We start from the raw sequence: 26,284 nt of genomic DNA on the forward strand, positions 1-26,284 counted from the left end.
CATGAATGATTCGTTCATTTTAAATCGCAGTTGAAAACTCATTTATTCAGACAAGCTTTTAACACGTAGCCCTGATTCAACTGCTATTTTATGTACATTGTGTTTTTTTTATTAAATTTTTATTTTAATTTATTTCGTAATTTTTATTTTTTTATTATTCATTTTTTACTTTTAATTAATTTTTAATGTCTATTTTTTGCTTTTCTGGAAAGCACCTTGTGCTCCTTTTGGTGGTTGTAATGCGCTTTATGAATAAAATTTGATTGATTGATTGATTGAGTCTTTTTACGTGTCGACTCTTCTAGTCTGAGTCATTCGTTCTTTCATCACGTGACTCCCATTTAGTCCCATATACAATATATATTTAAATTTTTAACACAATGTGATATATTGTAAAACAATTATATACACACACACACACACACACACACACACACACACACACACACACACACACAGAGTATATATGCATAGCATATATGGGAGAATTGAGTAGTTTACATGTCAACTATTCTAGTCCGAGTCGTTCGTTCTTTCATCACGTGACTTATATACGCTATGTATATATATATATATATATATATATATATATATATATATATATATATATATATATATATATATCAAATAACATGTGAATGATCTTTTTTGCTACATTTCCAGCTTTTTTATGTTACACATAAATAAATTTTGCAATGTATAAATTGTTACAACTAGTATGTAATTTACATATTAAAACTTCTTGGAAATGGTAATTGTAAATTATATAATTTTATTTTCTTTTGCACTAAACTTTCAGCACATACGGTAAATGTAAATTTATATACAGAAAAACATTACCATTTTGAATATTGCGTTGCCATTTAGCATATTTACATTTTAAATAGAATCTTGCTACCTGCTTCCATACAATACAAACTATCTGCTGTTAAGCATTAAACCCATTAACAACTGTTGTCTACCACATACTGTGTTTATGTATCGGTTATTTTCATCAACCCAAATAACATCAACCCAAATAATACACTGTACTGCCGTCTGGATGATGTCGTAATGGTCCCTTCTGGTGTTCAGTAGATACCAACGTGAGCTACAGGCTGCCGAAGATGTTCTATCGGTCCAGAATGGTTTCTCCTTGACAAACTGTAGCAGGAATCAAACTACCTGTAGACACTTACAGGATCTATACAGTTTTCCATTTAAACCAATACAACTCCCATTATAACCATAAACAGTGTTGAGTGTCATAAAAGCATTAATGGTTGATGCTTTGGGAACCAAAATGTTGCACATTGCTGAGGTGAGAGAGTTTGACAGCGATTAAAGGACTAACATTGCATTGTTTGCGTTAGATAAAGATGAAAAAGGGATAGTATGCTACTGTTCCTTCTAGCACCAATATTAGATTTAGGTACGATGTGTATGAAGTCAAAATAAATCAACAGATTAATGAAATAATAATAATAATAATAATAATAATAATAATAATAATAATAATAATAATAACTTACTGCAGAATCTTCTGAACGCTCTCTGTCTCTTCATTGTAGATTTGTTAATACACACATTTGAGAGCAAAACCACCATAAAAACATATGAATGTTCTGTCATGCCAGCGAATAGTGTGTTTTGAATGTAATTTGATTACTGTTATTTGAGCTGGTAGGAGTGTGTGAACTCTTCCTTTGTCTGCACTGCATTGCTCTGTTATTACTGCTTCAAAAGTGTTTTCAATTGTTTCCTAATATATAAATCCCTCCTAGAATTTTGCTTTCACTTGTTTAAATTAGGGATTTTTTTTAGGACTACAGAACACCCCCTTATGCAATCACTATATTTTGTAATCCAGAAGTGCCCAAACCTTTTTCCGCAAAAAATTGCATTATGCCAATTGTTATATTCGATTTAAAGTTGCCCTGGTTCCTCTCGTTTATGATTTATGATTTCTTTTTTTTCTGTAATATGCTTAACTAATGCGGTTTAATTTGCATAGTTGTAGTTTAGTGAAACGTATAGAACAATGAGATATGATCCAGTTTATTCCTACAATAGAGTTCAATGCCTACAGTTATTCAGTGACCTCAAATGACAGACATTAAGCTGGTCTTTCAAAAGTGTTTCCAAAAGGCAGTGTCATCAACCCAAAGAACACTTTGAGAATGGTGTTATAACGGTGCCTACTGGTGTCCAGTAGATACCAACATGTGAACTACAGGCTGCTGAAGATGTTCTATTGGTCCAGAATGGTTTCTGTTAGACAAACCGATGCCACCAATAGAAGGCATTAAATAAAAAGATGCACAATTTTTTTTTTTTTTTTTTTTGAAAAGGCACTTTTTTCACAATTTCTTCTGGTGGGTCAAACCAAAGGTCACCACGGGGAAACACTGGCCCACAGGCCCTAGTTCGGGCATTTGGTGTAATTCATCTGTTTTTAACCCACTTTCCTAACCAGCCAACTTTGTGATTTAGCATGTGTTTTGTGTTTTAAACTTACCAAGATAATCATTTTGCATAGTGTTATGTAGTATTTGTGCTGGGGTGATGATGGGGCTAAACTCTCAATCTTGGTCACAAGCTTCGAAGATACAGGTGGATTTCAGCAACCCCAGTAGAGCTGGTGCAATGTACCACAAGACACCAGAACAGCTTCAAGGTTGTTGAGAGTGCAGTTAAAAGGTGCTGATATCTCAGGGCTTCCTCATACCTTGTGCTACCTTCAGCTGCTCCTGCTTCTCTGTTTTAGCAGGGTGTGTTGGAGCTCAGCTCGCTTTATGATTACACATTCAGTTGGATGTCTAATCTAAAACAAATCAGAAAGTGATAGAGTACAGCTTGGAAAGGCCAGATATAGCTTTCTTGGCACCAATCCTTCAATGCATACTGTTGAATAGCAGTGGTGGACATTGAAGACGTAAATTTAATCCGTAGCTTTTTCTAATATCTGTACTTTACTGAAGTCTTTCTATGTGAGGAGACATTTTACTTGATCTTCACTACATTACAAAGTGAAATATTGCACTTTTTACTCAACTACATTTTGCTAAATTAGTCGTTCCTTTTTATTTATAAGTCGATAAAAACCCAACTGGTCAAACACACAAGTCACCAATCTGTTTTAAACTCGTTTCGATTGGCGCTCGCTGGTATCTACTTATCACCAACCTACAGTTCAGCAGCAGGTCAACAGCAAGCAGAACATTTTTATAGGAATAAATGATGGAAGAAACTCCTCACTCGAACTTGCCACAGCACCCGGGGACTAATTTTTTTGATCTCAATGTTTTATTAGATATCAGTGTTTAACTCATTATCACTCTACTAATAAATCAGTGTGCTGTGAGTAGCAAAGCTTTTTACATAAACGGAGTTGATTAAGCAACAGTCCTTTGACAAAAATGATGATAGGAACATTATAGCCATAATAAATCCTAGTACTTAAATACTAAGATTTGAAGGCAAATACTTTTGTACTTTTACTCAAATGAAAGTTTTACTGTATCTCTACTTTTACTCAACTACATGCTTTGTGTACTTTGTCCACCGCTGAAAAGACGTTCCTGCAGCTGGCAGCTTGATGATGATGATAATGGTAAACGTAAAAGGTTCTAGCAGGTCAGTGACCTCAGTTTCATACTCATCAAGCCATTGAGTGAGTCTTTGTGCCGTGTGGGTGGGGAGGAGTCCTGCAGGAAGGGGATCGCTCTGTTCAGAACCGATATGTAGCATCAGAAGGAAGCCGATCAGTCAGAAGAAGAGTATTCAGTATTTATTTGCAACGAGTGGTCAAGTTGACCACCAAAATTCCTTCACCCATTGACCTTTTTAATTCATTATTTAGTTATTATAAAGTTTCTTCCGAATCAATTTTTGTTTAAAAATCGAGTTTTGTTCCAAATCTGTTATCTTCTAAATCATTTGGAAAAGTAGCAGCATTTTAGTCAGTCTGATCAACAAGCAGCTAACATTAAACGCACAATATTCGAGGAGAACTGTAACATGCACATAAATAATTTCAAATAGAATACATCAATATAAAAATGATTAAATTCACACACCAAACAGGATTTAGATGATCAAGTTCTGATGAACAATTCTACATTTAAATGTCTTCAACAGTCTCTAAAATCTTTTGTACACACAAGCGAGTCTGTTTGAGATTTGGTTTAAACCAAGTGTTATTTAAAGATGCACTTTGCCAACCTGATGCCTACAGGTTTCCCCTACCGGTTAGATACAGTAGACTAGTCCTTGTACAAAATTAATCAAATCAATCATCGGGTTGCAAATGGCTTTTAGGCACTTAAAATGAAATGAAGGCTCGTAGTAGAGGTGTGTAAGCCCACATTGTTTTACTGACACACACTGATGATCTTTACAAAAGACAGGAACAGACAATCTCAGAGCCTCAGGTCTCAGTGTGACTGAGGATTAAGCTTAAAGAAGCAAGCTGGGAAAATACACTGCCAGTTCATGAAGTCTTTAAATTAACTACATACAACACTATTTCTCACAGCATATAAACATTAAACACTTATTATAAAACAAAGCAACAAAATAGACTTCTTAATAATAAAAAACATTTGTAATTTTTTTTTTTTTTTTAAGTGGTGATACATGTAGGTCCCTTCCTGCTGAGTGAAAGGGACTTCAAAATCTGACAGCTGTTAACTACAGACACACACTGCACCCCATATCACAGGCTTGAACAGGCCTTCATGAGGGAGTGGATGTTTTAGAATCTTGGCTAAAAGAATCAATTTATTAGGAGTACAGCAAAGTGCAAAACTAGCTTTTATTTTTTAAAGCATGGGGATTAGGCATATTCTGATAGTCTTTATTATCATACAATATATAACGATATGAAATAGGCACCCTATTATCAAAGTGGAAAATTCAGATTATTATTATTATTATTATTATTATTATTATTATTATTATTAAGGTTGTGTCTTCCATTAGTGAAGAAGCTGCCTGGGTTGGCAGTATTGGCTAGGCAGCATTTGTGCTCATAAAAATGTATTTAAATCAATATAAGGTCAAGATAAAGACAGCTGTGTTGCTTCATTTGATTAACTGATTAAGCTGAAAACATCTGTCCACCAGACTATGAACAGTCACTTACAGTCCGTCTGACACCTGACCCTTAAGAATTGCATCAGAATGTTCAAAGCTCAACTTGCTAGTACAATAACAGCATCCGGTTAATGGCCGATAATCAAATAGAAGATACATTTGGAAGATTGATGGTGCCACACTACAAAGCTAGCCATTTAGCCACTTTTTCTTTTACCCAAAAATGAGCTAGCTTGCTTGTAAAAAGCTTTTATGTAGCCATTATCCAGCTACATGTTTAGGTATTCCAAGAACAGACTGTAGCTTAATAGCAAAAGAGCAACACGAGCTAGCTAGTTTGAGTTACGTATTCCCCCCCCCGACTGAAATCAGATGGCGCAATGAGGCTGCCCAATGACACGTGTGGTAGTTCAGGGACAATCGATTTCAACCAGAAGAACAAAAGTTAAAAAGTGTTGCAGGGGGATCACTAGGACTTCCGTTAAAATCTTCAATGGTCAGCCCACAAAAATGTATTTTATTAATGCAATACACAGAAAGGATATTGTGCGTGGTGATGAAGGCTAGAGATTTACCATGATATGTGACCCTTAGTATCGTCTTATGAGTTACGATTAAGATTGCCAAAGCTCATTAACATAACACGCCTGATTGAACATCAGTGCAAAGCGGGTTTCGAAATGCTTCATATAAACAGGGCTGTGCAAAACGAGAAGGAAATCCGTGGCGTTGTGAAATAACCTCTCAGTTAAAATCAATACCACATCCGTCCGCCCAGATGACAGCACTGTTAGAACTTAGGCAATTGTATTGCAAAGGCTACTTTCTGAAAGCACCATCTAATAAATAGACTGTTATTTTTATATATATATATATATATATATATATATATATATATATATATATATATATATATATATATATATATATATATATAGACCACACAAAACAAAAAGAACAAAAATTCATTATGCAAATAATCTACAATATTCAGGAATGCAGCTGTACAATTTGAACAGTGTGAAGAAAGAAAAAAAAAAGAGGAGGTGTTCATGTTGATAAAATGGCAATGTTTCCTCCGTTCCATAAAAATATACAAGGGCAAGTATTAGCACCCTGAACTCAGAGGGAAATAAATTAATGCAAGCTGAACAACAGGAGGAAACAATGAGGAACTGTATAAAACTAGTAGAAAATCTAATGCTTTCTGGCCAAAGTGTATGCATAAGTGGCTCATTTTCCAGTAAGGATATAAAAACTACATCATGTCTCAATTTATGTGGCACAGGTATGTGTGTGTACTTTAAAAATGCCTTCCCTAACAAACAATTCAGAGATCAGAGTGATGGCATTGCTCTTGGAGCCATTAAAACCTTTTTTTTTTTTTTTTTTAAAGTATGTATACAACGTCACACACAAAAAAAGAAACATTCTCACTTTGCAGTGTGAGAAGTGTGTGGGAGCTTTGCTTGATCAATGCTGGTGCTGTGAGGAGGAAGAAGATGATAATGCTGGTTACTCCATTATGGTTCGGTAGATGACTGGCTCGATGTAGTCGCCTCTGTATCTGGAGTTAATCACACGCTGCCGCTTGCTGTCCTGCAGCTTCTTCTCTCCGAAGATCCCATCGAAACGCATGTCCGAAGCCTTCGACTGCATGACGCACATAAAAGGGGAAGAAAAATATTAATTCATACAAACTATTCAGCTGTTTGTGTAAAACAGGATACACCCCAAACTAGGACATCCGCTCTCAGAACTGTGGTAACAATAGTGCGCGTCAGGATCGGTCTTCACTTCCCCAGTTTGACAGGAGAAAGCAGAAAAATCATACCCCAGTTTATATTACGCTTTGTGGAAATCATTTATTCTTCAACAATTATGAATTCTAGCAAGAATCATCATTCATCATACGTTTGTTCTTTACCCATATAACCTGATGGAATTGGTCACAACAAAGAATTTACACAGACATCAAGCTGGCTCATGTTTAGAAAACTAAAGTTGCTGAACTAGTTCAGTTTGGTCTGCAGAAATACAATGCTGGCTCTGGCTCGAGACTGTGAGGCAGGATTTAATGACCCATGGTACCCAAGTTTTTGAAGAAGAAGGGGAAAAAAAAGTCTCTCATGTTCTCCACGATCATTACCATCTGTCCTCCAGAGCCAATTGTCCCCAAGTTTGTTTCATTTGTCACTACTCCAAAGAACAAATAACATTATTGATTCTAACACGTGTGGAGCATGCATGCGATGGTATCAGTATAGTAATGATGTGTATTTGTGTCATTTCTGGGCAGACCACTGCATATACTAATGACACACACACACACACACACACACACACACACACACACACACACACACACACACACACACACACACACACACACACACACACACACACACACACACACACACACACACACACACACACGGGTCAGTTAAATACACAAGCTCAGGATTGCCCACATGCTCGAATAACATCTCTTGTGTGACAAGCTGTTTTAAAAATGTGTCTTTGCAAATAACTGGGAAAGATTCTAATAAATTATAGACAAAGGAATATTTGAGTTTCATGACCAGGATTTCTGAAGGTTTCTCCAAGTCAACTGTAAGACTTGTTAAACCTTGTAAAGACAAAAAAGAAAGACCATTAAGAATGAAATTTGAGACGTACATCATGACACCATAAACACAAACAAATACCGGCCTGAACCAAGCCCTAAATTCAGTTTTTACAAGCCAAGTTATCGCTAAACTGGCACTTTCCCATAACTAAAAAAAAAATACACATTTTACGTCTGTGGTACAAATCCAAGAGAGTTTCCAACCAATAACAGAAAGCTGATTGGCTGTTCATGTTGGTCTCATTTGTAGCTGTAATACAGTGAATTATATTTGGACTAGAGAAAGAAAGAACTACAACACATAACAAAACAAAAACATTCTAAAGTGCCGCAGGAGCATTTTAATGAGCATTAGAGGTAGTGTGACAGACATCAAAGAAATAAAGACCTGGTTTTAAGGCCTAAAATTTTGTTTGACATTTTTTTTTTTTAGACTCCACTGAAAACCTGTAACCTGGAAGTGTGGTGTTGACTAAAGTGCAAATGAATGATTTGCAAATAAAACTACTATGTAATTCTAAACAATTCAAACTCATGGTAAGTGGCACAGAATGTTCAGCTCAATATAATAACAAACAAGATGGTTCTTCACTCATCTTTGAAGTAATTATGTGTTTGTGTGAAAAGTGGGAACTACCTACTTATAAGTCTATAAACTTTCTTTCGGCTTCTCCCGTTAGGGGTCGCCACAGCCATCCTCCGCATGTTTGATTTGGCACATGTTTTTACGCTGGATGCCCTTCCTAACGCAACCCTCCCTGATTTATCCGGGCTTGGGACCGGCACTAAGAGTGGCTGGGGTTAGTTCCCTGACCTGGGATCGAACAACGGGCTGCAGCGGTGAGAGCGCCGCATCCTAACCACTAGACCACCAGGGTTCCTATCACCCAAAGTCTATACCGCAAGCAAATCAGAAGAAACTGAATGAGTAATATTTACATGTGGTTTTCACAGCTAAATGTATAGCTTACCAGTCTAGATTTCACCCTTTTTGGCAGTTCTTCGTCTAACGTGTAGACATCGTCTCTCTTGGCTGTAAGCTGTGAGCCATCTTCGAACTCCACCTATGCAGAAACAGATATGATTTTATCTTTGTTCCTTGTAAAACCTGCTTTTCCCCAATTTTGAGCAAAATGAACGACAAACAATATCTTCTTTTTCTCAAAACTGCAATTCTAAAACAGTGCAATGCTAATCATTAATACATTTGATTTTTTAACTGTAAACCTTTAAATCCTACAGCAACAAAAGATTTTTCATGTCTAATTCAACAAAAAACTACAAAACAGAACTAAAGTCCATTAACAAAAACACTTTTCGGCCACACTAATCCGTTTTCATTTGAAAATGCATATTTTTCTCGCTGTTTCTCCAAAGTGGATACATTTAAAAACGCTTTAGAAAACGACAACACGTTTTTAGTCATTGCCGTGACGTTGCAAAGAGCCAGAGAATAACGCAAGGTGGAAATGATGCATGTCGAAGCGTTTTCAGACGTTTCAGAGTGAATGAGCAACTTTTGGGAAACAAATAAAAACGAAAGTGTGAACGTGGCGTGTTTTTAGACGAAAATGCCGTTTTCAAATTTATCTGGATTAGTGTAGATGTAGACTTTGTTGTTTTTTTTTATATATAAATAAATACAGGGCCATGTAGTTTTGGATTTTGTTTTCCCTCAATAATAAAAAACCTTTATTTGAAAACTCATGTTGTGTTTACTTGTGTTATCTTTTACTAATACTTAAATTAGTTTGATGATCTGAAACATTAAAGTGTGACAAACATGCAAAAAAATAAGAAATCAGGACGGGGGCAAACATTTTCACATCGCTGTATGTAAATATATGTAAATGAGATACATTTAAATTTTATCAACCTTTTCAGTTCTGTATTCGTGATTTATTCAGAGGATGTTGTGGTGTTTGCTTACATGGTACATTTGAATGACGTGTGCTGCCACAAACTTGGCTCCATAGATGAGTCCGTCTGTCCAGCGCACTTGCACAACCTCTCCTGAGGGTGGGGGACCCAGCTGGGCACAGTCACGACTCTGCACGTGCACACACACACACACAAATTACATTAAAACACCACAGTAACAAGCAGTATGTTCTGTACAGAGTAAAAGATCTACACACCCATGTTATTGTAGCTTTTTGCAATGTAAAAGACACATCGTTGATTCTTTTCATTTATAATGTGGTTAAAACATCAAGCTGAGTTAAAAAAGAAAGAAAAGGGAAAAAAACCCAACAAAAAAAAACACGTTCTCACACTTTTATATTGAGGCAGCTGAGATAATCAAAATGAATTAGTCAAATTCAAAATTAATTATATTACGCCCACCATCAGTAAAGCCATTTAGATTAAACCCAAATTTAGAACAGCTGATTCTGTAAGGTTTTCTTGATATCAGCTTGGTAAAGTCATAATATGCAAAGAGCTTACAAAGCATTTACAATATGTGATCGTTGTAAGGTGCCACCATCAACAAGGGGAGATAACTGAGCACTACGGTGACATCAGCAAGAACAGGTCTCATAAAAAGAAACAAAAGTAAAAGACTTACCAAAGGAGGCTTCCAACAAACCCATTTCACTATATAATAGCATTAAACATGAATGAGGAACTGCATGTCCCTGCAGGATAATGACCCAAAGGATACATCCAAGCTCAAATCTAAACCTTACTGAAAACATGTTTAATAAATTGATGGCTTCACACAGGAGATTCTTTTATAATTTGGCAGTAATTACTTTTTTCCTTGTAATTAATGCTTTAATTTGTTGACTTTTACCCAAAAAGCCAGACTTACAAGCAAAATAAATAAATAAATAAAAAAAAAAATAATTATATATACACATCCGACATGATTCAGCTTGGTGCAAATTTTTGTAAGATAAGTAGATAGGCCTTGCTTGATTTATTTGTTTCTGTTAATATATTCTGGGAAAAGTAGTGGGGAAAAGAATTTCACCCACTAGATTTAATCAAATGCTCTCTGCAACACAATGTCCTGCCCATGTGAACTAACAGTTGGTATCACTCCAATGTAGTGCTGAACGCCACCGAATTCATAGTGTGGCTTTTAGTAATTAATTCTAATTCCAAAGCAATTGGAAATGTAAGTGGACATTTTACGTATGTGTTTGCATCAAACAATTACATCACTCAAAAACATTAGGGACTGTGCGTGTGGGAGAGAGACAAAGATTACTTTTCCTTTTACATCAAGGGAGGGCTATTGCTCAAACTGCAGCAAGGTGGAGGGGAAAAAAATTAAATAATAAAAAAAAAAAGCAGGATGATAAAAAAAAAAAAAAAAAATGAGCCAAGACCTAAAAGCAATCTGAGGCGCAGAAATTGGAAGTGTGCGCTCTAGGATATCAAATATTTCAAAGTCCCAATGCACAAACTTGCAGAGACAAATACTTTCAGTTGAAAACAAACTCTATTTTAACTCTCAGCTGCACTGTCTAGCTTTGCTAAGCCATTGTCTAATAAAATTAGGTACAACAGGAAGGGTGGTGTATCTCGAGTGTTGCTAGAAATTAGTCAAGAAATCAGCACCCCTTACTGAAACTTCTGGATCAGATATATGTAAAAATAAAATAGTTCAGAAAAACGTTTCACAGCTATGCATAGTAGAAAATGTCACCCTTAGACTCTTTGCTCAGTTCAACTCAGATTATGTGAAAAGACACGATTGTTACTCTCAGCACACTGATCTATTAATAGAATGATATAAATATGAGTTAAACACTGATATCGAATAAATGATCCTGAGCCCAAATCCTTTTCAACGGCTTTTAGCATGTTTGTGTTTTTAGCAAGTTAAAGCCAGGAGTCTCTTTCATCCTTTATTTCTCTCTAAATGTTCTGCTTGCTGTTAAACTGATGCTGAACTGTATGTTGGTGGTAAGTAGATACCAGCAAGTGGCAATGGCGGTTCTAGTTTAAACGAGTGAACCACACGATGACCCAACGTCTCACCTATTGATTAGTTTCAGCTTTGAGAAGCTCCTCTCTGCTTCAGCTACTGTCACTGGATGAGTAAGAACATATTCTCAGAGCAGTCCACAAATTTGGATACCTTTTTGAGAGCTCACTTTCATGTATAAATATCATCCTAAATGCATTTATTGCACAATTAAATACACGTCACTGTGCACAATTTATTAAACTCGCAAAACCAAGAAGCACACAAATCCATGAGTAATTGTAGCCATAAGAAACAAACAACATCTATTACGTATTCGTATAACACGTGTCTTTTAAACGAGCCTTTTAAGCTGCTCTGGAGATTCCCACCACTGAACTATATACATATTCAGTACAATCACAAAAAACTTTTATGACATCAACTTAATTAAAGGTAACAAATCTATAAATGCTGTTTAAATACAATCATTAAAACTAGACTAGTTTGGCTGTAATTATTTTGTTGCTACACACATTATAATTAATTACACACTATAAATTATAATGTCATGCAGCGGAAAGAAATATTGTTTAATGCGTAAAAGCACAGCAGGCAACATAACATAAGTGATATACAGTTATTAGCCTGTTTCATTAAGTGCTTTAGCCATTTCTATCCTGATAACAAGATAAGCTGCATACACACCTTTATCTTTTGCACGTTTCTCCCCCTACTTCTTTCCATTTTTTTCTGAATTGGGCTCTTGATGGGTTAGGCCATTTTTTTTTTTTTTGGTCATCCATAATCCTTGTCATCTTTACTGATGTGAGGTAACCCAACCCCCGCACAAGACACAACGGTGCAAATGAGCGTGGAAACATTTTTGATAAATAAATCGATACTTGCCCATGCCGCAGTAATCCACTACTGCCATGTGGCAATCAAAACGAGTTTATAACAGAGCACACATTCTACACTGATTGGTGGCTTGCTGTGTGTTGGACCAGTTAAGTTTTTATCCACCCATAAATAAAAGGGAACGACTGATTTCGCAAAATGTAGTTGAGTAAAAAAAGTCGAATATTTCACTGTGAACTGTAGTGAAGTTAAAGTAAAAGTCTCCCCAAACGGAAAGTCACAAAATGGAAGGTTAGCCTATGACAGGAAACTTTCAGTAGTTGAAATTTCAGTTAAATTAAACTTCAGATGCAATGCAATTTCAATTGAATAACTATGTTGCACATTCATTAATCACAAGCACATTTGGTGCAGGGTTTTTGAGGCCACACCCCCTACATGCACCGTGCATTCCTACAGATAGCAGATCATTTCTTGAATCCTGCACATAAAATAATGTACAAAAATGTCAATCTTGGTGAGTATTCACGAAAATTACATAAATATTACAATATAACATTTATGTTTAAAACTTGCTTATGCTGTGTAAACTATTGTGCAACAAAATTGTACTAACAATTAAATCAGTCAAAAATGTCTTTTAAAATCTGCATTAGTTTGGATGCACCTCAGCTTACGACCAAACAGAATGTTTATATTTACGTTTGTATATGATGCAGTTTATATACATTTCTCCGAATGGCTGGTTAATTCCCAGAAATTTCCATAAATTCCAGTTACGTTTCCGCCTTGGAATGTTTCTAAAATTCTACAGGTTGAAGTTCCCATAAAAATATTTAGAAAATTTATCGGAAATATGTTACCCCTTTGCAACCGTACTCATTAGTGTCACACTGGTAACTGGACCTCACATCATATTAGTATTAGGGCTGTCAATAGATTAAAATAATTAATTCGCAACTTAATCGCACATTTCTCTCGGCTCTAAAATGTACCGTATATTAATACTTCATGTTTTTAATGCTATAAGCAACACGGACATGGAGAAATATGGATGCTTTATGCAAATGTATATTTATTATTAGTGCAACCAAACTCAACATAGAGCATAAAGACATTTATTGTAAATGTTTTAAAGTAATAATGGTGGTTTTAATTAATTATTGTATCATCAGGACACCGAATGGAACCCTCGCTATGTTTCCACACGGACAGTTAATGAAGTGATACCGAAGAAACGGCACCTCTTCAAGTCAAGTCAAGAAGTTTTTATCATAATCAAAATGATTTATGATATGGTATGGTTTTATGGTATGATTCATACAGATTTAGGTAATCATACTGATTACATAACCAGTGAATATTTTTATTCGAAGTGAATGTGGTTTATGTAACAGACATTGTGTCCGACAGTAATTTAAGTTTGTTTCGCCATTATGAGGGAAAAACCCACAAAACGCCACCCAGAGGGTTAATTGTGTGAATCATGGCGGATTTGGCATTTGATTTGAAACTTGGCGCATAAATAAAACAAATGTTTACTGATTAAAAAAGTTTCAGAAGTTCAAGAAGTTCTTTTCTCTGTTCTACTGAAAACCTGACCATAAGTTTGGATCATATTGTGTCCTAACTGTAATGTAAATCTAGGGGTTGAAATACAATGCAAAGAAAAAGGAAATGTAAAGTGGCAGTCAACACTCAAGGCCTCTCACCACAATGTCCTCAGGAAAAAGGTTGTCGCTGAAGGAGCCATCGTCAAAGTTGACCTCGTAAAATGTCTCTTTCGTCAGCTGAACCACATCGCACTGGTAGTAGCGTCCGTTTTTGTGTTTGCAGATCACTTTCTGGCCAGCGCTGATATCCCTCATGGCTTCCTTGTTCCTCTGTTGGAGAAAATGAAAGCATTAAATTTACCCACAATTGATCATAACCATATATGACACACACTTTTACATTTTTTTTTCGTTTTTTAATTAAACTTGAAAACATACGCAACAATGCCAGGGGTATACACTACTCACTCCGTACTGGAAATACGATTTGTAGTGTGCCGAAATACGATTTGCGTTTTAATGTACAGCTTTAAGAATTTTTGGAAAAATCCCGACAATTCTGCATAACGAGGGAGTGAATGAATAAAGGAGGAAAGGAGTGAAGACATTTGTTAAAGTATGCTGGAATAGAACAGTTAAGTAGAACATATCTTTAGAAAATTTAATAAACACATGCACACACACTTACACATCTGCATTACCCAAACAGGGTCTAACAAATGCAAACTGTTTAACTTAATTTTCCCATTTATTTTTTGTTTAATCAATTTAATTTGGACCAATTTAGTTGATTAATCAACTGAATCAATCAATCAATCTATCAATCAATCTATCAATCTATCTATCTATCTATCTTGAATAAAATATTATTTAACATAAAAAAAAAAACTATAGATGTTCACAAATGTTAATAATTAACTGCATTAATAATAATAATAATAAAAAAAAAAATAATAATTTAAAAAAAAACGTTATGAACCGTTAATTTAGTTGTACTACACATTGTCATGTGTAGCCAAGTGTAATGTGGAACAATATGACAACTAATTATATGGATGAACCAAGCATGAATAATTTGGTAAGTAAATTTCACCCTCACAGACAAGGGAATGTAATTGAGGACAATGGGAAGGTGATACCTCATGACTTGGACAGCATACGACATATAAACACATAACTGCCACAATTAAAAGTCACAGCACTGAGTTGCAGTGATGTCTGTGGGATTGTGATCTGTCGTTGTTTCACTGGAATTAATTAGAAGAAAACATTTTCTGGACCATAAGATGTTTTGCTGCACTGTATAAAGTGAGATAATATACAGGAGTCATTCTTACCATCATGTTATGTTTCTGCATTGGTACTACATACATTAGAAAATCCCTTAACTACTCTTTGCAAAGATGGTAAAAAAGGCTTGTAATTATGTACCTCTGATTGGACAGGGCCTTTATGACGGCAGCAGGTGACATAGACGATGAAAGGCCAGTCATCTGGGTGCATAAGCACACCTGCAGCCTGGGCACAGGTAGGATGGTACGAGGTGGGGCAGCGGCCATGAGAACACTGCACGCAGCAGCCTGTTGTCTTCTTCATCCGCCTCTTACAGTAGTAACATTTCTGCAAAACACACCTTTTTCGATGAGGGACACACATTCGACTTTACAAAGGGGACACGGGGAAAGTAGGGTAAATTTGATTTAAAACTTGATTTAAGACTTGAAAGACGTACATAAGAAACGTGGTTTATAAGCAGTGGTGGACATTAAAGACTTAAATGTAATTCGTTCCTTGTACTTAAGTAGCCTTTTCTAATATCTGTACTTTACTGAAGTCTTTCTATGTGAGGAGACATTTTACTTGATCTTCACTACATTACAAAGTGAAATATTGCACTTTTCACTCAACTACTTATCACCAACATACAGTTCAGCAGCAGGTCAACAGCAAGCAGAACATTTTGAGAGGAATAAATGATGAAAGGAACTCCTCACTCCAACTTGCCACAGCACCCGTGCCTTATTTGCACAATTTTATTTTATTTGCAAAAAGAAATTTTGGGGCTCATGCGAATTTGATCAGATATCAATCAGTGTTTGACTCATTAATATCACTCTACTAATAGATCAGTGTGCTGAGAGTAACAAAGCTTTTACATAAACTTGAGTTAATCAAGCAACAGAACTTTGGGACATTTTGGACAAAAATGATGATAGGAACATTATAGCCATAATAAATCCTAGTACTTAAATACTTAAGAAGATTTGAAGGCAAATACTTTTGTACTTTTACTCAAATGAAAGTTTAAAGGGAGCAATTTTACTTTTACTGATGTAACATTTTACCTACTGTATCTCTACTTTTACTCAACTACATGGGTAGTGTACTTTGTCCACCACTGTTTATGAGGAGTATGATTTTTTGACTCAGTATTTTGTCGTCATCACTACTGACATCTGAGTTTGGAAACAATTTATCTACTCAGGCCTCTTGCTCACCTTTTTTTATATTCTATATATTGTTTTCTGCTTTTGGTGCAGCTTATCATTGTCTTATTATACAATCCAAGCATCAATGTTGAAAAATAATGAAATACTTACATTACATTAACAGCATAAATGCACTAAATGTTATTATTGAAACCTAGATCTGTTACATGCCCAAATCAAATCATGATTTATTTAGTAGTGTGGCTACTTACTAGTGTTTGGCCTAATATTTACAAATAAATAGAAAGTACTCATAAGCGAAACATAGTCTTCACAGTGTATTTTCACTGAAATCTGAACATTGTTGAATAACACAGTGTTTTTTTTTTTTACCAGTTTAAATCTCTGTAGGGGAATTCCACTGAGATCCACTGGCGATCTCTCAGTGATGTTCACGAAGCGAGCTTCTAACACTGCCACCGCACACAGCACGTGCACCCACCTGCAGGATCAGACACAGTATATGCCACAATCACATGTATGTAAGCAGAATTCAAAGTAAAGCTAACAATACTGAGATACAGAAGCTCATCAGTCTCAATCCAGGGCTGCTGCTTAGTAGAAGGAATGCTCACTTGTCATTGTTGGCTCTGTGTAAGGCTCCACCTCTTAATGAGCATAGACAACAACTCTGTAAAATCGAGAGAGATGCCAAAGTTAGACTCATTGAGATAGAAAACAATGTGTAAACATTCTTGGGTGAGTAATTAAAACAGCAATAAACAGTTCTACTAGACTAAGAGGTAATATATCTGAAAACAGGCCCTAAAACCATCCAGCTGGAACTGTTTAACACCTAACACCTAATAAACTAGTAGAGGTCGTGTTGACGCTGTTATATGGACATGATGGTGCGGTCAGTTTTATACATCATAATGGTAGCGTGAAGCGTAATGCAAAACACACTAAAAACAAACAAAACCAGAAATTTCTGTTTGTACTCATTCAACAATCTATTTTAAAAAGCTATCCACACTGACCTCAGTGAGGGCATTGGCTTTGCAACGGGCACATTTCCAGTCTTTTGTAACTCTTTCCAAGGAAACGCCATAGCAACCTAGTGCAACACACACACACACACACACACACACACACACATACAAAAAACACTTTAAAAAGGACCATTAATCGTTTTACACTGTTTAACTGCAATCAGAATTTTTTTTTAATTTAAATATTTTTAAGATTATTACTTGTCACACAATAAGAATTAATCACAATAAGGATTATGCAACAGACGGTTTGATAATATGTTCTTCATTTAGTGAGAAAATAAATGCTCACTGCTTTCACATCAACAAACTGTGTGTGTTGTGTAACAAGCAGTATGTGCTTATTAGTGTGTGTATGTGTATTAATTAGCAGTATGTGCTTGCTGGTGTATGTGTGTGTGTGTGTATTAATCAGCAGTATGTGCTTGCTGTGTGTGTGTGTGTGTGTGTGTGTGTGTGTGTGTGTGTGTGTGTGTGTGTGCGTGTATTAATCAGCAGTATGTGCTTGCTGGGGTGTGTGTGTGTATTTTTTTTTTTTTATCAGCAGTATGTGCTTGCTGGTGTGTGTGTGTGTGTGTGTGTATTAATCAACCCAGCCATTAGGGAGGCACAAGCCAGTGCACTCTTAGTGCCAGTCCCAAGCCCAGGTAAATGGGGAGGGTTGCGTTAGGAAGGGCATCCAACATAAAACGTCCCAAATCCAATATGCGGATCAAAAATAAGAATTTCATACCGGATTGGTCGAGGCCCGAGTTACCAACGACCACCACAGGTATCGTTAGCCAACAGGGAACCGGTGGAAATTGGGCTACTGTTGGCTGAAGGAGGAGAAGGAGAGGAGAAAGACTTCTACAGAGACGGCAGGAAAAGGAGAAGTGTAGGAGAGTAGAGGTTAGGGTGGGTACTTAAAATGTTGGCACTATGACTGGTAAAGAAAGAGTTAGCTGATATGATGGAGAGAAGAAAGGTAGATGTGTGTGTTCAGGAGACCAAGTGGAAAGGGAGTAAGGCCAGGAACATTGGAGTGGTGTGGATGGAAAGAGAAATGGTGTAGGGGTGATTCTGAAGGAAGAGTACAGTAACAGTGTAGTGGAGGTGAAGAGAGTTTCTGATAGGGAGATAAACATGAAGCTGGAAGTTGACAGGGTGATGATAAATGTCATCAGTACTTATGCTCCACAAGTCGGCTGAGAGATGGAGGAAAAGGAAAAATTCTGGAGTGAGTTGGATGAAGTGGTGGAAGGTGTACCTAGGAATGAAAGATTGGTGATTGGGGCAAATTTAAATGGGCATGTAGGTGAAGGGAACAGAGGTGATGGGTAGGTATTGCCTTAAGGAGAGGAATGTGGAGGGGCAGATGGTGGTAGATTTTGCTAAAAGGATGGAAATGGCAGTGGTGAATATATATTTTAAGTAAAAGGAGGATCATAGGGTGATATATAAGAGTGGAGGAAGGTGCACACAGGTGGATTATATTCTATGTAGGAGATGCAACCTGAAGGAGATTGGAGACTGTAAGATGTTGGCGGGGACAGTGTAGTTAGACAGCATCAGATGGTGGTCTGTAGCATGGTTTTAAAGGTGAGGAAGAAGAGGAGGAGAGTAAGGACTAAAAGAAGTATAAGATGGTGGAAACTGAAGGAGGAAGAGTGTAGTGTGAGGTTCAGGGAAGAGGTCAGACAGAAGCTCGGTGGTGGTGAAGAGGTGCTGGAGGACTGGGCAACTACTGCAGAAGTGATAAGGGAGACAGCTAGAAAGGTACTTGGTGTTTCTTTCTTTCTTTCGGCTTCTCCTATTAGGGGTCGCCACAGCGGATCCTCCGCATGTTTGATTTGGCACATGCCCTTCCTAATGCAACCCTCCCCAATTTATGGGGGCTTGGGACCGGCACTAAGAGTGGCTGGGGTTGGTTCCCTGACCGGGGATCGAACCCGGGCCGCAGCGGTGAGAGCGCCGCATCCTAACCACAAGACCACCAGGGAACCTTAGAAAGGTACTTGGTGTGACATCTGGAAATAGAAAGGAAGAGATGTGGTGGTGGAATGAGGAAGTGCAGGAGAGCAAAAGGAGAAAGAGGTTGGCGAAACAGGATTGGGATCGGCAGAATGATGAGAAAAGTAGGCAGGAGTACAAGGAGATGCAGCAGCAGGTGAAGAGGGATGTGGCGAAAGCCAAGGAAAAGGCACATGAGGAGCTGTATGAGAGGTTGGACACTAAGGAAGAAGAAAAGGATTTATACCGGTTGGCCAGGCAGAAAGACCGAGCTGGAAAGGATGTGCTGCAAGTTAGAGCAAAAAAGGATGGAGATGGAAATGTGTTGACTAGTGAGGAGAGTGTGTTGAGAAGATGGAGGGAGTATTTTGAGCAGCTGATGAACGAGGAAAATGAGAGAGAGAGGTTGGATGGTGTGGAGATGGTGACGCAGGAAGTAAGAGCAGCTATTAAGAGGATGAAGAGTGGAAAGTCAGTAGGACCAGATGACATACCATCAGAAGCATGGAGATGTTTACGAGAGATGGCAGTGGAGTTTTTAGCCAGATTGTTTAACAAGATTTTGGAAGGTGAGAGGATGCCTGAATGTGTGTGTGTCAATCAGCAGTATGTGCTTGCTGGTGTGTGTGTGTGTGTGTGTGTGTGTGTGTGTGTGTGTGTGTGTGTGTGTGTGTGTGTGTATTCATTAGCAGTATGAACAGGTACTCACTGGCATGTACTCGCACACAGCACTGGGAGCAGCTGATGAGCAGGCTGGTTCCGTCTTGATCCAAGTACGGCGTGGACAGGAGAAGTTCAGGGCACTCTTCAGTGGTTGTGCTGAAGCACATCTCAGGGATCAATGGCTTTGTCCTCATTTGACGTCCAACCTGAACTGCATTCTGCTCACAGTCGGCCTCTTCAGACTGGACAGAAGACAAGTGTGTGGTGATATGCAGGTGTAGCAGTGGTGCTACTGTCAAATAAGTCTACACCTGCATAAGTGCAGCTGTAGTAGATGCGTCTTCAACAGCATGAATTTGGTGACAAATTCTAGAAAAACACTCCACCGCATCAGACAGCATCTTGAACTTCCACTCCAGAAACACATTCAGTCTATTCAAATAATGCAGCATGTAGACAAAAAATTTATATAAACAAAATAAAAAAGATCCACCAGGGATCATGTAGCTCATTATAGTCTTTATATTTCTCTGCAAAGAAAACTGGATATGAAAGCCCCAAAAACAGGATAACACATTACCTCTTTAAAGCCTTACAGTGCAATGAAGAAGCAGATCAGATAGTTCTTCAAGTCATCATCATCATCATCTATGAGTTTTTTAACTGTCTGTGATTGAGAGCTTTTGTGGCTACAAAACTAGATCTGTGATCTAAGTTCAACTTTTTAGACACCAACTGCTCGTGATGGACAATACAGTGAAACATCCAAAATTTTGAAAATGATTGTCAGCTTTACAAAGCTCTACAAAACCTTTCTGGCTGAAGCTCCATCTTTGGCTATTGCTGTTATTTTTGAGAACTGCAGATTTTCCTCTTCAAAACCAGTCTCTTTTTGGTTGATGCCATGCGATCTGTCTTTCACTGGCACAATGTCAAGCTCTTCCTTAACTGTGCAGGTTTCTAACACAAGCTGTACAATATATCGCCAGCTGTGCGTAATCTTGTATATTGCAAGACTCATCATCAAATCGATGAAATACCGCCATGTTCACCGAGACACTTTCTAACAAATTCCCTTTCACGACATGGCATTTTTCACAATGTCACTGAATTCCTGGTAAATTCCCCAAAAGCGGAGTCTGCTTTTCTGACTGATGTTTGAATGTGTTTACCTTGTGCTTGCAAAGTTCACTGCTCTTGGGAAATTTTCAGGGCCATGGTAGGACGGACTGAGGTGCAATTTGAAGCTTTAAATAAAACTATTTAAAAAGTCGGGCATATCAAGCAGAATGGTTTTCCCATTCTTTTAATAAAATAGATTTGGATATAAATGTTTTGTGTTCATCTTCAAATATTTGTGCTTAGCTGTACACTTCCCTGACTCTACCTTGCTAAAGATTCATATTAACCAACTTTACATCAATCAGGGAGCGCTAGCTAATAAAAAATAATAATGAAATCCTAATTAGATTGGGCAAAATGTATACTTGAAATCTAAAAGATAAATCCTGTAAACACAGAACATAGATTGAGGAGCCACAAAAGAGCAGTCAAAGAGCTACTGGATAAATCACCAACCTGGATAAACATGCCTGTGTGTGTACAATTCATTTTTAATACAGTCCTTGTTTAAGGTGGAAAAAGGAGCATCCGTATATATGAGGGTTTACAGTAAACACTCAAGTACATTTGGGCATTTGGACACCGCTATCTAGAGCGACTTCTCTAATTCATACAACTGAGTTGGGGTTAAGGGCCTCGCTCAGGGGCCCAGGAGTGTCAGCTTGGTGTGGTTGGGATTTGTACTCACGAAATTACAGAGCTATTACCTATATCTAAAACAGACAACTGGCATTTCTGCTTGTGTGCATAGGAGTCCAGTGAGCTGCTAAAGCTCCATTAGTGAGAATACATGTGTTCATGCTATTTAGACAATTTGAACTATGAACTTGGGTTGATCTTTCAGGAACTCCTGCAGGTCAAATGTATGTTGCCTTTTCTGTTTTGTAAAGTGCAAACAGAACAGAATATTTTAAACACCTAATTAGCTACTGTGGGTTACCTACCCGTTGGTGCGTTTGGAAGATCATGCAGATGGAGCAGTATGGTGGCTGGAGGCCCATCTCTCTGTTGTACTCTCTCTCTCGCTGTTCATTATAAGGTCTGTTCTGCCACAGCTGAGCCAGAGGCTTAGCCCACAGCTCACCCTCTAAACCATCCTCCTCAATTAACGACTGATCCTGAAGCTCTAAAAGACACACACACACAAACAGGTAAGAAATCATTTTATACTTTGAAAACACGAGTATTAATACACATATCAGCCCGAAGCCATAAAACTCCTCACCCTCATCACTGATGCTGTCCTTTATTAACGGATGATGTTTGGGCAGCCTCGCTAGACTGTTCAACGCCTCGTAAGAGCAGTCTTCTGCCCCCTGCTGGACAAAATAAATTCAACAAAACATGTTACACCATCATCATCTACATCCTGCTTTAATCCCTGTTAACCCAATTTACTGCATACCAACTAGAATCTTTGTCTTCTGTTTCCAATGTAATTGTTATCAGTGTCAAAATATCTAAACGTGACAAAAGTAGGGCTGTCAGTTGCTTTAAATATTTCATCGAACTCGTGATTAATCGCAACTTCATCTCACATTTGTATCTGTTCTTAATTCACCTTAAAATTAAACTTTTCAAGTTTTTAATACACTAACTAATTGTAACAGATGTTATAAATATATATTTATTTCACTCAAAATCTACATTTCTTATGAACTATTTTGTATTTATTTAATTATTTTACACTCTGAAAATTATTCTTTTAATATTAATTTCTTTTAAGATCTTTCTATGTTTCTTTTTTGGGTTTGTTTTAATTGTTCATTTGAAATGGTCTGTGAAGGCAATACTTAGTGGTCATAAATTATTTTTTGTGAAGTTTATTAATTAATTAAGTACCTTTTATGTACGAGTAAAGAAAGGACGTTGGGAATAAATGTGTGTTGCGTTGAAGGTTTTAATTTCGCTCTCTTTTGTATTTATTTATATTTTTAATAAAAATGGTCAAACACAAATGCATGCTGCATTAATACAATTATTGCTGTTAAAATTCATAAGCTTTAAAGCGTTAATTTTGACAGCCCCGGACTAAAGCCAAAAGCTGTATTTTATACAGAAAATCACCTTGCATACTTCTTAATTCTGAATTTAGTATTCGGTTGTACTCGCGGGTTACAAACGTGTCTCAGATGTAGTCATTGATAAGTTGCGCAGCGTCTGAACCTGTATATTCTCACTTTTGGTAGTGTATTGAAAATGATAACTACACCTCCACCAATAAATTACCGTTAGCTAATGTTTGCAAAAGGATTTAAAACTCTGAGATGACGAAACTTAAAAGAGAATGCTTTAAGAGACATACTCTATATCAAAGTACATGAATGAGACAGCTCCTTTAGCTGCTTTACTGAGTGGTATCCTAATATTGGGCAATTCCAACCACTAAATATACACTTTATAAACAAAAGTATTAGGACACCTGACCTTTCCTGCCATAATGTGGTTCTTTTCCAAACTGTTAACACAAAGCTGGAGGCACACAAGTGTATAGGATGTTTTTAGATGAAGTATAATAAAATTTTGCGTTCACTTGAACTTGGAAACCTGTTCCAGCATGGTAACATGCACAAAGCGAGCTCCATTAAGATATGGTTTACATGGTTTGGAGAGGAGGAGCCTGAGTGAAACATCTTCCCAGAAGAGTGGAATGAATTATAAAAAAAAATGAATTTGGACTACATGTGACTACATTAAAGGGATGCTCAAAAAGAACACACCACACTTATGACCAGGGGTCCGCAAACTTTTAGCAGTATAGTGAATCTGGCATCTGAACCCCAAATACTCTTGTTAGCTAGCCTGGGACAAGCACTTGTATAGGTACACATGTCTTGGTGAGACAGTTTGGCCACGATTCTTCATGACTTATGCGATTCGTGCCCTAAATATATGGATTAAAATAAGATTCCTTAAATGGGACAACCTTTATATTGAGAAGCACCAGAAATGTGCCTACCTACAAGCTACCTTCAGATTTAAACATATTTGGTGTGTAAAGGTTTTCAGTTTAACACTTGAACACAGACAAGCATTCTCAGAACTGAACTACAATATTTTTGTGTTTAAAAAGCAGCCCGTAGTAATGCACCATTTTACACTCTAGAATGCATATGAAAAAATTGTATGTGACCTGTCCGTACTCCTGCATCTCTGTGTCAGTGTCACTGTCCTTTTGTTCTCGGTCCAGCTCGCTGTAGTCTCCTTTAGCGTAGCTGTGTACGTGTAGCACCTCAGCTGGACTGAGTGTCCGTTGGAAAATCCGCTGAGCTGAGCTTCCTCCATAGGCAGCCTTAAGCTCATCAGCGTCCTCGTTGCCGCGACTCTCCCTGGGCTTGGCGTCATGTTTAGGGCTGGCTTTCCTGCGTTTTGGTGTGATATCGACTCGGTGCCTTGAGTTACTGCTGGGTTTAGCCTGATGTCTGAGGTCACTTGGGTCTGCAATGGTGATGCTAGATGGAGAATGAACGATGGTTTTGCTGGGTTTGGTGATTACTGCACGTCGAGATGGAGAGGTGCTGCTGTTAGGCTGAGGGCGCTTAGTTCTATGATCACAGCACGGAGTGGATTCTTTGGGCCGAGAGGCTGCGCTGCGAGGCTGGGAAGGCGCAGTGATATGGCAGGAAGGAGAAGTGCTATGGCTTCGGTTAGGAGTTTTAGGAGTGTTTGGCTGTTTATTTGATGGAAGGTGAGGAGATGGAGTCTCTGTGTGGGAGTGGTCTGGCTTCTTTTCCCGCTTCAATGCTGGAGTGACTGCTTCTATATCCTCCTCATTGTCACTCACATCTGAAAAAGAAAGGAATATCAGTAAAAAAAAAAAAAAAGGGAAGAAAAAACAGAAGAGAGAGAAGGATTAGTACTTACAGGTCCTACCCTGGCGTGTTAAAGGCTGACTGAGTCTGGTTCTCTTTCGTTTGACCTGCTCTACAGGGTCGACAGAACCAGCACTGGCTCCTCTTTGCCTTTTTATCCTCACCTTCGGCTTGGAACTGCTTCTGGTAAGACGGTTAGAGTCAATTTAAACAGCAAGGGACCGAGTTTAATCCATCAATTCACCATGGAAGGGTTTAATAAGGCATGATGCATAAATAATAACTGTGAAGAATTGTATAAGCTGTTGAGCACTGAGAGATCTGTTTACTATCGATAGCATAATTGCACAGAGAATTTCTGTGTGTGAAGTGACATGATCTCACCTCTTCCTCTGAACAGAAGTTCTTCTGGTCTTCGTCACTTCTTCAGTCTCTGTGACCTCTTTTTCTCTTTCTGTCTCCATCATTTCTCTCCCTCTCTCTTCTACTTTTTCTGACTTTATGGTCTCTGCAATGTCTGTTTTACTATCTTCTTCATCAGCCTTTTTTAACAGCACCTCATTTTCTCCTGCCTCAATCTCCATTTCTTCCTTCAGTGTTATGTTCTCCATCTCCCCTGTCCCTGTCTCACTCTCCATGTCTATCTTTACTGTTATGTTCTCCACCTCCTCTCTCAATGTCTCACTCTTCATCTCTTCCTGCCCTATGTTCTCTACCTCCTCTCTCTCGGATTCACTCTTCATCTCTTCCTGCACTATGTTCTCCACCTCCTCTCTCTCTGTTCCACTCTTCATCTCTTCCTGCACTATGTTCTCCACCTCCTCTCTCTCGGATTCACTCTTCATCTCTTCCTGCCCTGTTAGGTTCTCCAACTCGCCTCTCTCTGTTTCCCTCAGGTCTTCCTTAACTGTTATGTTCTTTACCGCCTCTCCCTCTGTCTCACTCTCCATCTCTCCCTGCCCTGTAATGTTCTCCAAATCGTCTCTCCTGTCTCACTCTCCATGTCTTCCCTTACTATTATATTCGCTACCTCCTCTTTCCCTGTCTCACTGTCCACATTTTCCTGCACCGTTATATTCTCTATCCGCCTCTCCTGTCTCACTTTCAATGTCTCTCTGCCCTCTTATGTTCTCCATCTTCCCTGTCCCTCCTGTCTCATTCTCCATCTTTTCGTTC

The 26,284-nt window shown here is 37.8% G+C and overlaps 1 protein-coding gene across 3 annotated transcripts; it reads right to left on the bottom strand.

The window, feature by feature from the left end:
* Positions 1-6,025: 6,025 nt before the first annotated feature.
* Positions 6,026-26,071, bottom strand: kdm4aa (lysine (K)-specific demethylase 4A, genome duplicate a). 3 transcript variants are annotated; one of them, XM_046847427.1, is made up of 14 exons: positions 25,493-26,071; positions 25,161-25,288; positions 24,430-25,082; positions 22,522-22,615; positions 22,241-22,422; positions 20,221-20,416; positions 17,508-17,584; positions 17,103-17,158; positions 16,861-16,969; positions 15,470-15,658; positions 14,198-14,368; positions 9,636-9,755; positions 8,677-8,769; positions 6,026-6,729 (listed from the first exon to the last, which is right to left on the bottom strand). In XM_046847427.1, exons 1-14 carry the CDS (start codon positions 26,056-26,058, stop codon positions 6,592-6,594), a joined length of 2,772 nt encoding a protein of 923 aa, XP_046703383.1. In that variant the 5' UTR covers positions 26,059-26,071; the 3' UTR covers positions 6,026-6,591. The 3 variants fall into 3 exon arrangements, with proteins under 3 accessions (XP_046703383.1, XP_046703375.1, XP_046703367.1); XM_046847419.1 differs by having other exon boundaries at positions 22,522-22,612; positions 25,161-25,291; XM_046847411.1 differs by having other exon boundaries at positions 25,161-25,291.
* Between the last annotated feature and the right edge of the window lie 213 nt (positions 26,072-26,284).

Source organism: Silurus meridionalis, chromosome 1 (assembly GCF_014805685.1).
Source record: "Silurus meridionalis isolate SWU-2019-XX chromosome 1, ASM1480568v1, whole genome shotgun sequence".
Taxonomy (NCBI): domain Eukaryota; kingdom Metazoa; phylum Chordata; class Actinopteri; order Siluriformes; family Siluridae; genus Silurus; species Silurus meridionalis.

Excerpts from the sequence above, each read along its gene's own strand:
- kdm4aa (XM_046847411.1), bottom strand. The coding sequence starts at position 26,058 with ATGGAGAGTGAGACAGAGGGAGAGGCGGTAAAGAACATAACAGTTAAG. Across the intron at positions 22,616-24,429 it reads AGATGCAGGAGTACGGACAG|CAGGGGGCAGAAGACTGCTC; the intron begins GTCACATACAAT and ends TATTTTGTCCAG. Across the intron at positions 17,585-20,220 it reads CTGTGTGCGAGTACATGCCA|GTTGCTATGGCGTTTCCTTG; the intron begins GTGAGTACCTGT and ends GTGTTGCACTAG.